We start from the raw sequence: 12,185 nt of genomic DNA, 5'->3' as shown, positions 1-12,185 counted from the left end.
GCCTGAACAGCCCGACTGCCTTCAGCTGCTTCCTATCCCTTCTCTAGCTGCTCCCAGAAGCCATGGAGGCCTCCCTAAGACCCAGTGGGCATTAAACAGTCAGCAGCATCGCCACACATGCTTGGCTGGACGATGTACCTGGAACTTCCTCTGTTTGGGTGCAGGCCCTTCAAGTGTGCAACTAAGATCTAAGCCAGCTTTCCCGTTTCACAAATGCCTGACTGGGTTTGTGTGGAATAGACACCACACCGTCATGTCAGAGCATCTGGAGTTACTTTTTAAAGCCCAGTTCCCATTATTTTAAACACACTCACCAGGATTCTTTGACATTTGCGGGGGAGGTGCATATGTTCTCAGCTACACTTAATTGTTTCTAAACATGCAGTTCAGAGATGGCATGGCAAGAAAAAACATGTGACCTGGAATGGAGCAACCCTTTACTCAGCCTAACTGCTTCTCACCAGCATGCAAAACTCTTGTTCCTTCATCATTAAGACCTATGGAAATCTTTATGGTAACATCTATACTCTCTCTCCAAAATATCAAGTGCTGGGGCTTCCCTGGTGGCTCAGTGGTTGAGAGTCCGCCTGCAGTGCAGAGGACTCGGGTTCGTGCCCCGGTCCGGGAGGATCCCACAAGCCGCGGAGAGGCTGGGCCCGTGAGCCATGGCTGCTGAGCCTGCGCGTCCGGGGCAAAAAAAAAAAAAAAAAAAAAAAAAAATCAAGTGCTTGGTAGAAACATGAAAACAAATCATAATCTCCCTCGGCAGAGCATCAAATTATCCCAAAGACATGACTTAACGCCAGAACAAAGTGTGGGTAAGCGCTGAAATTATAACATGTCAGTTCCACAGCATGTAGAGTTTAACAATTTAGGTTAACTGTTATAGTCTGTCTTTTCTTATGTGCTAGTCTCCAATAAAGAACATCCATCAAAGTTAAGAGAAGGTTAGAACATACACACATGTAGTGCCTGATACAGCAAGGGGTATCAGCAAGGCCAATCCAAAGCAGCTCAGGCAACAGTAAATACACAAAAAATCCAAACCATTCCAAGAGTATAAATATCCCGAGCAGGAAAATCAGGCCCCCACTGACTTTCTTTGATTCTCCTCTGTTCTTTATACTTCTTCAAAGGCTTTAATACACGTAACATTTAAAATCAATGACATTATAGAGAAGGGGGAGCCTACTATCCATATTTGACAGATGAAGAAACTAAGGAATCGAGGGGTCAGTGGCTTGTCCAGGGCTAGTTAAGTGGCTTGTTAAGAACAGAATCAACTCTAGAAGCCAGGCCTCTTTATTCCAAATCCAAGGTCTGTAAACTTGTAACATATTTCTGTTTGCTCTTAATCATCACAAGAACATGTAACTCCTGAAAAATCTGTTTGGTGATCTGGTATCATGGAGGACACACTCTTATTGGCCGTGATCATCACAAGAACACAACCCCCCCCTGCAAACTCTGCCTGGTGGCCTGGTGGCCTGGGCACCTCCCCAGCCTCCGCTGCAAAGCCCATCTGGCATGTGCTGCTGTTAACCCACTGCAGTTAATAGTTCCCACATTTCTTTCCTGAGCCTCCAGCATACCTGATGCAACAGTGGGAGAAGGAAACATAAGCAGAACTGAGACCAGCTTTAGTGCTAAGATAAGAAGTTTCCAGGGCTGAGAGAAAGGCCAGCAATCAGTCTTAAACCTACTTTGCCAAGTGGTTCATGAGCAGCTGTAACATCTGCCTATTTTTCTCTGGGAGCCGATGAACAAGGCTGTGGATTTCAGAGACCCGTGACTCCTGGTTCTCCAGCTCTGTGAAGGAAGGAGGGAGGCGATACTGGATCAGGACCACAGTTAAACCAGTTTATAAGACAAAAATCAGAGAAAACCAAATGTTGGGAACAAGAGACTGAGGATTTCTCAGAGGTATAAGATCCTGTTCTGTGTACTTGTGACTAGACTGAGTAGATCTAAAAGTGCTTTTAATGCTGCTTTCCGTAACAGAGGTCATTAAGAAACATGACTGATCTCACTTTAAAAATCAGAAGTTACCTTCTGAGACCAACAGGCATCAAAAAGTTGAGGTTCTCAGCAAGGGACTTGTAGCAAGTCAGTTAACACTTCTGGGCCTCCATTTTCCCTTCGAGCCAGTGCCTAACACGGTGATAGGTATGTGGCCGGTGCCCGATAAATGTTTGTTAAATAAAGATGTGAATAAGCAACTATGAAAAAAAAAATGACCATCAAAAAGTTCACGCCAAAATGATGACGTGATGAAATGGAGCCAGTCAACTGCATACTCGGAGCAGGAACAAACTTGGGAGCAGCTGGCTATACAGAGTGGCAGCTTCATTTCAAGGAAGGAAGGAACTTCATGCACTCGTCAAGGGATAAACAAATTGTACATGAACAGCCTTGCGAGGGTCTCAAATATCAAAATAACACCTCGAGACAGCATCAAAGACATCAAGGGAAATGTCCATTCATTCTCAAGTCATGTGTGAAAACCAGCCTGGGAGAAGAAAGGAATGGCAGATAAAATAAGGAAATGTTTCTGCCAACCTATAACCTAAATCATGGACTGTCACGTTCCCTTGGTTGAACTTGGGTACGTGGCTTCGTTTCTCTGGGAAATACATCGATGGCACTCATCACACTTATTTATAGGACTGAGGTGAGGTTTAATTAGGGAATGGTTGCTGTGGGTTTGGAATTTCTCAGAGAAAGAAATCACATAAACAGCACCTTCACTTCCAGCTTTCTCCCAGGTCTTTCTCCTGCTTTACGGGGACAGCTATGTGTGGATAAGGCCACCAGAATAGAGGTACTCCTAAATTAGGCCAGTAGTAGCTACCAGGGTAAACAAACTCTGACGGCTTAAAGGAAACAGGGAGAGGCACAGGCTATGGACATAATAGCATGGTGGGGATTCATGCCAGACTTAAATCTGATAGAGAATCTTACTGCCCCTTATAGGTGGCCTGCCCCACATAGAGTCCAGTATACTTAGGGTGGCTTGCACCTAAACCCTATGTATTTTAATACCAGTAATATGACGCTCAGGGCTTAGATGATATAGCTGAAGAAAGATCAGAAGCTATAAATGCAAGCCATGATGGAAAGAGGACTGGGAAGTTATATAAATGGTGCCAGATTCAGGGAAATACGTCCGATGCTCAATTTAGGTAATAGGCAGAGTCTGATTCATTCCGAAAAATGCTACTCCAGGGCTGGAAAAAACCCAAGGAGTTAGAACTCCAATAATCAAAATTAGAAAGGCAAACTTGCTTTTCTCACCTCTCCGTCACCCCCAAACTCACTTCTGAAGTTTTTCCCCTCGACTGTAAATTCAACGTGCTAACAAGGCCCTTAGCAATCTGACTTGGTTTCGCTTTTATTCTGTGACAGTCTCATGAGTGTTTATGTGGGTAGTTTACATGCAGAATACGAGGGATTAGGTAATACTTATTTTGGGACACTGACTGTTCTTTGAAATAGAAAAATCTATTCCTTTCCCCTTAAAAATGTGGTGAAAAGAAAACTTACTTGCTGCTTTGATGAAACTTCTTTGAAACTGGTACATCATGAGTGGTCCTGGAAGCATTCTGAAATAAAAGGATACACACTAGTCAGCTTAATGAAAACAATCCTATTCTCGCTACCTAGAAGCCTAGAGGCGGCCAGACTGTATTACATTTCTCAAAGACAAAGATCACAGGCAAACAACAGCAACTCAGTTTAGTCCAACTTAGTTTCCTTTTGAAAGGGTCCTGAGATTTCACCTGAAATGTTCATTCTTTCTCCTTTTTAAGGGAATGGATACAACTTATGTCTCATAGAGTCACAATCAGAAAAGTGCTAATGCAAAAGTCTAGCACAAACTGAGAGATTTCCTTTTCAGTCAGTGACTCGCCCTCCACAAGAGCATTTTAAGATGTGTCTGAGAAACAGGCAACTAACCCAACATTTGCAATCACCTGCTCTTAAACTCTCGTCTTCCTGGCACCTTAGTCACTTCATCTCGATACACTATGCAAGACTTTTGTAGGTGTTTTTGTGGCAAATTCACTATGGAGTGTTGCTCCAGAATGCCAAAGGACTAGAACCCTTAATATTAGGCATGATACAATCAAATTTTATCTGCTATTTAAAATATATTTATATTTTATACTTATTGTCCATTAGCTAATCAATATCAACATGCACAAATAAGTACCAAATACAAACCTCTACCATTTGGTTTTGTGTAAACTACAATGGTAGTATTTGGGATACGAATATGTTTTATGAATATGTTTAACTGTAAACTTGAGGGTTTTTTACTGATAGTCTAAATGATAAGCTTCTCAACAGACGATCCATGAGTCTTGGTTCAGATTTTATTTTATTCTCATCGGATCCCCTGATTCAACTCTTAGTCATCACTTGTATGACATCTCACTCTTGACTCCAAGAGCCTTCCAGCAATTCCCTAACAGCCAATAAAACCTGCATCACCAATTCCTTTTCTGTGGCTTTCGAGACAACTAAATCTTGACAAACTTGTACAAATGCTTATGCAATTCATGATTATAGTTCTCCTCTTTGTTTAAGACTAGACCCCCACTTTCCTGTGTGAGAAGAACTACAGTGGAGAACTATCATACTCCTATACTTCACATCCAGCATGGCTTTCGGTCTACTCAGGAAACTGAGATGTGAGCAGCTGGTCAATCACCCACTCCCTTAATAACCAAGGGAGGGGTGGGAGGTAGCAGGAATATTACACGTATTATTACAAGGAAAGCAGTCTCCTCTCCAATGAAGTCATATTCTCCAATCTAAGCAGAAGGAATCAAAAAGGAGCGTCATAAAGCTCTCATTTTTGAGGAGCAATGTCAGCAGTATACTCTATCTGTGCAAGGCGCAGAGCTCCCCAAATACGTAGGGTATGTAATCACGCATACTCAACAGAATAGGATACGCAATCTCTTGTTTTTTTAGCAGATTATTCGGGGATTGCAGGGAATTCCACATTTGAGGTTCTGTTAAAGGCTAATCATCATAGTGGCTTCTCAAAAAGAGCAAAGCTTCCTACATCACTCATGGCACCACTGCACAATGGCAACCCATCAACTAGGGATGATTTATAATCGGTTTGACCAGCTGAGCTAATTGCACCCACACATAAGCTGTTTCCACATCTCAAACACCCACCCAACAGCTCTCTGGAGGCTGAAAATAAAACTTTCTTCCTGATTGCATGACAACAAGCTGGCATCATGCACCGCAAATGGAAAGTCCCTACCTTAGGTAGGTTTTCAAAGCACTAGTGATGGTCTTTATCTCCCACTCGGCGCAGATATCCGTTTCTGTTTCAGAAGCTGTTTTGGGGTCTAAAATGAAGAAGAGACAATGGGTAAAACAGAGCAGAAAATACAGCTAAAACCCAAGCATACATAAAAGCATTCAACCTCCCTACTAAACAAAGAAATCCAAAGTAAAAAAGGACACCTATTTTTTCCTCATTAAATTAGAAAAATGTTTAAAAATCCAAATATTTACTGCTGGCAAAAATGCAATGAAACTAATCCTCTAAGAAACTGCTGGAAGCAGATGAGATAAATGCAACAGATCTGAAAAACAATTTGGCAATACGTATCAGGTCCTAAAAAGGTTTATACACTTTGAAGCAGTAATCCCACTTCTCACAACCCATCCTCAGGAAATAAGATAAGGCATGAGAAAGTTACACACATCCCACATGTTCAACATACACTGCTCTTGAAAACAGCAGAACAATTTTTTTTTTTTGGAGCAGAACAAATTTTAAAAGAACAACCTATACAGCCCATGACAGAATGATTAAGTTCATCATGGTATCTTCCTGATGGAATATCATGTCGCATTTACATGATAATGATAACTATATAGCAAAATGGAAAACGCCCGAATTATCATGTAATGTCAAGCAAAAGAAAGACTGAAAAGTTTGTGAGAAACTCAAATGAACAAAGGCTGAAAGGAAATACTCTACACTGAAAAGAGTGGTGAGGTTAGAGTGGTAGAATTGTGGGTTTTATATTTTCTAAACTATGACTTGATTCCACTACTTATCTATTTTAAATGGCCCTAAACCAAGACGTGCAATAAAACCACCGTAATGATATCAACTCCTGATCATTTCTTCCTTTGTTTCCTCTTGTGTGGACTTCCAAACAAATGTGTGTATTTCAGATAAATGTGTACTGTAAAAGAGAAATAATCCTTGCAGTCTTTCTGAGCGGCACACAGGCAGGCGAGAGTACGAGGCAGAGGCTGAACTGTTTCACAAACCAGCAGACCTCCGTCTTCTGGCTGGCGAGGTGGTTGGAAGTAGAGTCTCTCAGGGCACTGAAGGGGGAATCCAGCTTCTGGCGATGTGCCTCCCAGCTCCCGTTCCTCTTTTCAGCTGGGCTGCTACCCTTTTCTCACACCTACTCAGGGGAGGCCCCATCCTTCCAGGGGTGGGGAATGAGACGTCTCTAGACCCCGGGACTGGTTCAAGGTGGTCCAAGACTGGGCAGCATGAAATCCAGGATTTATCCAGGACTTTTCCAGGACAGGGGAAAAGACACCTGCTGTCTCCTGCTGTGCTTGCACTGGGAGGTTATACTGCTGCTCTAGGTGCCACAGTGTGAAGCGTGAGAGGAGAGCCTGACAGACACAGCCAAGGTGAGAGAGGCAGAGAGAGCAGGTCTGGGTGACATGGTTTGAGCCCTTGCGTCTCGCCATGCCTTTTTAATCACGTAAGCCAATAAATTTCCTTAAGCTAGCTGAGGTCAGGTTTTCTGTTTTTTATAATTCAGAGGTCTAAATGATATAGTAGAGACAGCCACCAGACTGTCTCTTTCTGGACAGTCTCTGAGAAGAAAGAGATTCCTTCTGCAGGGCCCACAGCCATTCGGCTGGGAAGGGGAATGAGTCACAGGTGGGCACAATACATTTTCTATTAAATGGGAAAGAACCCACTTTCATCCTAGTAGGAAGAGGCCAAATAATCATGAGTGGCTTAAGGATTTAGGCCCTAATCCCCAAGTAAGGACACAAATCCAGCTGGTACCTACAGCTCTCTGTGTGTTCCCCTAACACACCATGCAAGATGAGAGGATAGGGCCCTGGTTCAATAAGTGTTTGGTTCCTAATGGCAGTATGGCTGTTTGTTTGCAGGTGATCCTGGACAATAATAAAGCCTGTCTTTCATATGAAACAAACAAGGAAGAACCTAAAGAGCATGATTTTATTTCTGGGGCCACAGAACTGTGAACTCCAGAGTTCAATCACAGCACATTTCTGAAAAGTAACAAAGTATGGTTTTCCAAATATCCAAAACCTCTCCAGCTTTAATTCTTTTCTTGCTTTGCCATCTCCCACTCCTTTAATGGTTTCTTCCTGTGGAAGTGTATGTACCAAAAAACTTTGCTTAATGTGACCTTTTTCCCTCTGCATCTCCAAGAAGCATGGAGAGCTGCCATAGTTCGTGGTTCCTGGACACGAGACAAATGTTACTGTACATTCTTCTGTGGAACAAACCAACTTCTACCCAAGAAGAGTGAACAGGACACTAAACAAGCAGCATTTGGCAGGTCTGGAAGTTGTGAACTGTTCCATGAACCACATTTAGCAAACTAATGATTAGCTTCCACTTATACAGGCTCTGTAACCATAGGAATATTGTACAACATTACAGAGAGGGGAGTCAAATTACAGCCTGGCTAAAGGGGTTTTTATAGCACTGATGAGGCAAGGTTCGTAACTTAAGCACGTCCACTTTAATTCATTTAATGTCCAAACTAAATTGAATGCAGCCTCCCAAGCTACCCCGTTTTCAGAAACTGTTGCCAATTGCCATCCCTCCCTATCGATGCTCCCTTCACTTACAGAAGCTTCCTGGCATATGATGCAGAGACATATTTGACAATTTTCTTCAGAACTCATTACATATCTCTCCTAACCAGGACACTTGACTATTGTGGACTTAGTAACACTGACCAGAGCTAGAGGAGCAGTCCAATGTACAAAAAGGTATCACGTGGATACAGCGAAATGAGTGCATTTCCTCCACGAGCTACTCCCATGTGAATTCAGAAAAACAGGAGATGTGGACTGGAAGTGGTGGTTACAAGGGGAAGTAGTCTTAGAAATGTCACACTGGATCAGACAAAACCCAGGTCCACTGTTGTGCTCCTGACAGAGACACTAAGGACCTTCTGGAGGAAGGGATTATGAAAGTCACCTACGTACTCCTACTCTCCTAATGACACACTACAATGTATCAAAATTAAAGTTGATGTGCCCTGAACCAAGACGGCGGAGTAGAAGGACGTGCTCTCACTCCCTCTTGCGAGAACAACCAGAATCACAACTAGCTGCTGGATAGTCATCGACAGGAAGACACTGGAACTCACCAAAAAAGATCCCCCACATCAAAAGACAAAGGAGAAGCCACAATGAGATGGTAGGAGGGGCGCCATCACAGTAAAATCAAATCCCACAACTGCTGGGTGGGTGACTCACAGACTGGAGAACATTTATACCACAGAAGGCCACCCACTGGAGTGAAGGTTCTGAGCCCCACATCAGGCTTCCCAACCTGGGGGTCTGGCAACGGAAGGAGGAATTCCTAGAGAATCAGACTTTGAAGGCCAGGGGGATTTGACTGGAGGACTTCGACAGGACTGGGGGAAACAGAGACTCCACTCTTGGAGGGCACACACAAAGTAGTGTGCGCATAGGGACACAGGGGAACGAGCAGTGACCCCAAGGGAGACTGAACCAGACCTACCTGCTAGTGTTGGAGGGTCTCCTGCAGAGGCGGGGGGACTGCAGCTCACTGTGGGGACTAGGACACTGGCAGAAGAATTTCTGGGAAGTACTCCTTGGCGAGAGCCCTCCCAGAGTCCGCCATTAGCCCCACCAAGGTGCCCAGGTAGGCTCCAGTGTTGGGTTGCCTTGGGCCAAACAACCAACAGGGAGGGAACCTAGCCCCACCCATCAGAAGTCAAGCGGATTAAAGTTTAACTGAGCTCTGCCCACCAGAGCAACACCCAGCTCTACCCACCAACAGTCCCTACCACCAGGAAACTTGCACAAGCCTCTTAGATAGCTGCATCCACCAGAAGGTAGACAGCAGAAGCAAGAACTACAATCCTGCAGCCTGGGGAAAAAAAACCCCATTCACAGAAAGACAGACAAGATGAAAAGGCAGAGGGCTATCTGCCAGATGAAGGAACAAGATAAAACCCAGGAAAGGGCTTCCCTCGTGGTGCAGTGGTTGAGAGTCCACCTACTGATGCAGGGGACACGGGTTCGTGCCCCAGTCCGGGAAGATCCCACATGCCGCGGAGCGGCTGGGCCCGTGAGCCGTGGCCGCTGAGCCTGTGCGTCCAGAGCCTGTGCTCTGCAACGGGAGAGGCCACAACAGTGAGAGGCCTGCGTACCGCAAAAAAAACCCAAAAAACAAAACCCAGGAAAAACAACTAAATGAAGTGGAGATAGGCAACTTTCCAGAAAAAGAATTCCGAATAATGATAGTGAAGATGATCCAGGACCTCGAAAAAAGAATGAAGGCAAAGATTGAGAAGATGCAAATGTTTAAGAAAGACATAGAAGAATTAAAGAACAAACAAACGGAGATGAACAATACAATAACTGAAATGAAAACTACACGAGAAGGAATCAATAGCAGAATAACTGAGGCAGAAGAACGAATAAGTGACCTGAAAGACAGAATGGTGGAATTCACTGCCACGGAACAGGATAAAGAAAAAAGAATGAAAAGAAAAGAAGACAGCCTAAGAGACCTCTGCAACAACGTTAAACGCACCAACATTCGAATTATAGGGGTCACAGAAAAAGAAGAGAGAGAGAAAGGACCCAAGAAAATATTTGAAGAGATTATAGTAGAAAACTTCGCTAACGGGGCTTCCCTGGTGGCACAGTGGTTGAGAGTCCGCCTGCTGATGCAGGGCACATGGGTTCGTGCCCCGGTCCGGGAAGATCCCACATGCTGCAGAGCAGCTGGGCCTGTGAGCTGTGACCGCTGAGCCTGCGCGTCCGGAGGCCCGCGTACCGCAAAAAAAAAAAGAAAAGGAAAACTTCGCTAACATGGGGAAGGAAATAGCCACCCTAGTCCAGGAAGTGCAGAGAGTCCCATACAGGATAAACTCAAGGAGAAACATGCCGAGACACATAGTAATCGAATTGGCAAAAATTAAACACAAAGAAAAATTATTGAAAGCAGCAAGAGAAAAATGACGAATAACATACAAGGGAACTCCCATAAGGCTAACAGCTGATTTCTCAACAGAAGCTCTACAAGCCAGAAGGGAGTGGCAAGACATATATAAAGTGATGAAGAGGAAGAACCTACAACCAAGATTACTCTATCGTTCAAGGATCTCATTCAGACTCAATGGAGAAATCAAAAGCTCTACAGACAAGCAAAAGCTAAGAGAAGTCAGCACCACCAAAACAGCTCTACAACAAATGCTAAAGGAACTTCTCTAAGTGAGAAACACAAGAGAAGAAAAGGACCTACAAAAACAAACCCAAGACAATTAAGAAAAAGGTCATAGGAACATACATATCGATAATTACCTTAAACGTGAATGGATTAAATGCTCCAACCAAAAGACACAGGCTCGCTGAATGGAGACAAAAACAAGACCCATATATATGCTGTCTACAACAGAACCACTTCAGACCTAGGGACACACAGAGACTGAAAGTGAGGGGATGGAAAAAGAAATTCCATGCAAATGGAAATCAAAAGAAAGCTGGAGTAGCAATACTCATATCAGATAAAATAGACTTTAAAATAAAGAATGTTACAAGACACAAGGAAGGACACTATATAATGATCAAGGGATCAATGCAAGAAGAAGATATAACAATTATAAATATATATGCAACCAAAATAGGAGCACCACAATACATAAGGCAACTTCTAACAGCTATACAAGAGGAAACCGACAGTAACACAATAATAGTGGGGGACTTTAACACCTAACTTACACCAATGGACAGATCATCCAAAACGAAAATCAATAAGGAAACACAAGATTTAAATGACACAACAGATGAGATAGATTTAACTGATATTTATAGGACGTTCCATCCAAAAACAGCAGATTACACTTTCTTCTCAAGTGCGCACAGAACATTATCCAGGACAGATGACATCTTGGGTCACAAATCAAGCCCCAGTAAATTTAAGAAAACTGAAATCATATCAAGCATCTTTTCTGACCACAACGCTGTAACAGTAGATACCAATTACAGGAAAAAACCTGTAAAAAATAGAAACACATAGAGGCTAAACAATACGTTACTAAATAACCAAGAGATCACTGAAAATCAAAGAGGAAATCAAAAAATACCTAGAGACAAATGACAATGAAAACACGATGACCCAAAACCTATGGGATGCAGCAAAAGCAGTTCTAAGAGGGAAGTTTATAGCTATACAAGAAAAATAAACAATCTAAACTTACACCTAAAGGAATTAAAGAAGAACAAACAAATCCCAAGTTAGTAGAAGGAAAGAAATCGTAAAGATCAGAGCAGAAATAAATGAAATAGAAACAAAGAAACAATAGCAAAGATAAATAAAACTAAAGCTGGTTCTTTGAGAAGATAAACAGAATTGATAAACCACTAGACAGACTCATCAAGAAAAAGAGGGAGAGGACTCAAATCAATAAAATTAGAAATGAAAAAGGAGAAGTTACAACAGACACCACAGAAACACAAAGCATCCTAAGAGACTACTACAAGCAACCCTATGCCAAAAATATGGACAACTTGGAAGAAATGGACAAATTCTTACAAAGGTATAACCTTCTAAGACTGAACCAGGAAGAAATAGAAAATAGGAACAGACCAATCACAAGTAATGAAATTGAAACTGTGATAAAAATTCTGCCAACAAACCAAAGTCTAGGAGCAGATGGCTTCACAGGTGAATTCTATCAAACATTTAGAGAAGAGCTAACACCCATCCTTCTCAAACTCTTCTAAAAAACTGTGGAGGAAGGAACACTCCCAGACTCATTCTATGAGGCCACCATCACCCTGATACCAAAAACAGACAAAGATACTACAAAAAAAGAAAATTATAGAACAATATCATTGATGAATATAGATGCAAAAATCCTCAACAAAATACT

The 12,185-nt window shown here is 42.7% G+C and overlaps 1 protein-coding gene across 3 annotated transcripts in view; it reads right to left on the bottom strand.

The window, feature by feature from the left end:
* Positions 1–12,185, bottom strand: part of ARHGAP26 (Rho GTPase activating protein 26) — a 485,399-nt gene that overhangs the window by 171,149 nt on the left and 302,065 nt on the right. For all 3 annotated transcript variants that reach the window (XM_065873120.1, XM_065873121.1, XM_065873122.1), the window contains exons 15-17: positions 5,285–5,372; positions 3,544–3,602; positions 1,704–1,809 (exon numbers count right to left, since the gene is read on the bottom strand). In XM_065873120.1, coding sequence (XP_065729192.1) covers positions 1,704–1,809; positions 3,544–3,602; positions 5,285–5,372 — 253 coding nt within the window. The remainder of the gene's footprint in view (positions 1–1,703; positions 1,810–3,543; positions 3,603–5,284; positions 5,373–12,185) is intronic.

Source organism: Phocoena phocoena, chromosome 3, assembly GCF_963924675.1.
Source record: "Phocoena phocoena chromosome 3, mPhoPho1.1, whole genome shotgun sequence".
NCBI lineage: Eukaryota > Metazoa > Chordata > Mammalia > Artiodactyla > Phocoenidae > Phocoena > Phocoena phocoena.
The sequence above is the reverse complement of the archived record's forward strand: the minus strand, read 5'-3'. Positions and strand labels throughout refer to the sequence as shown.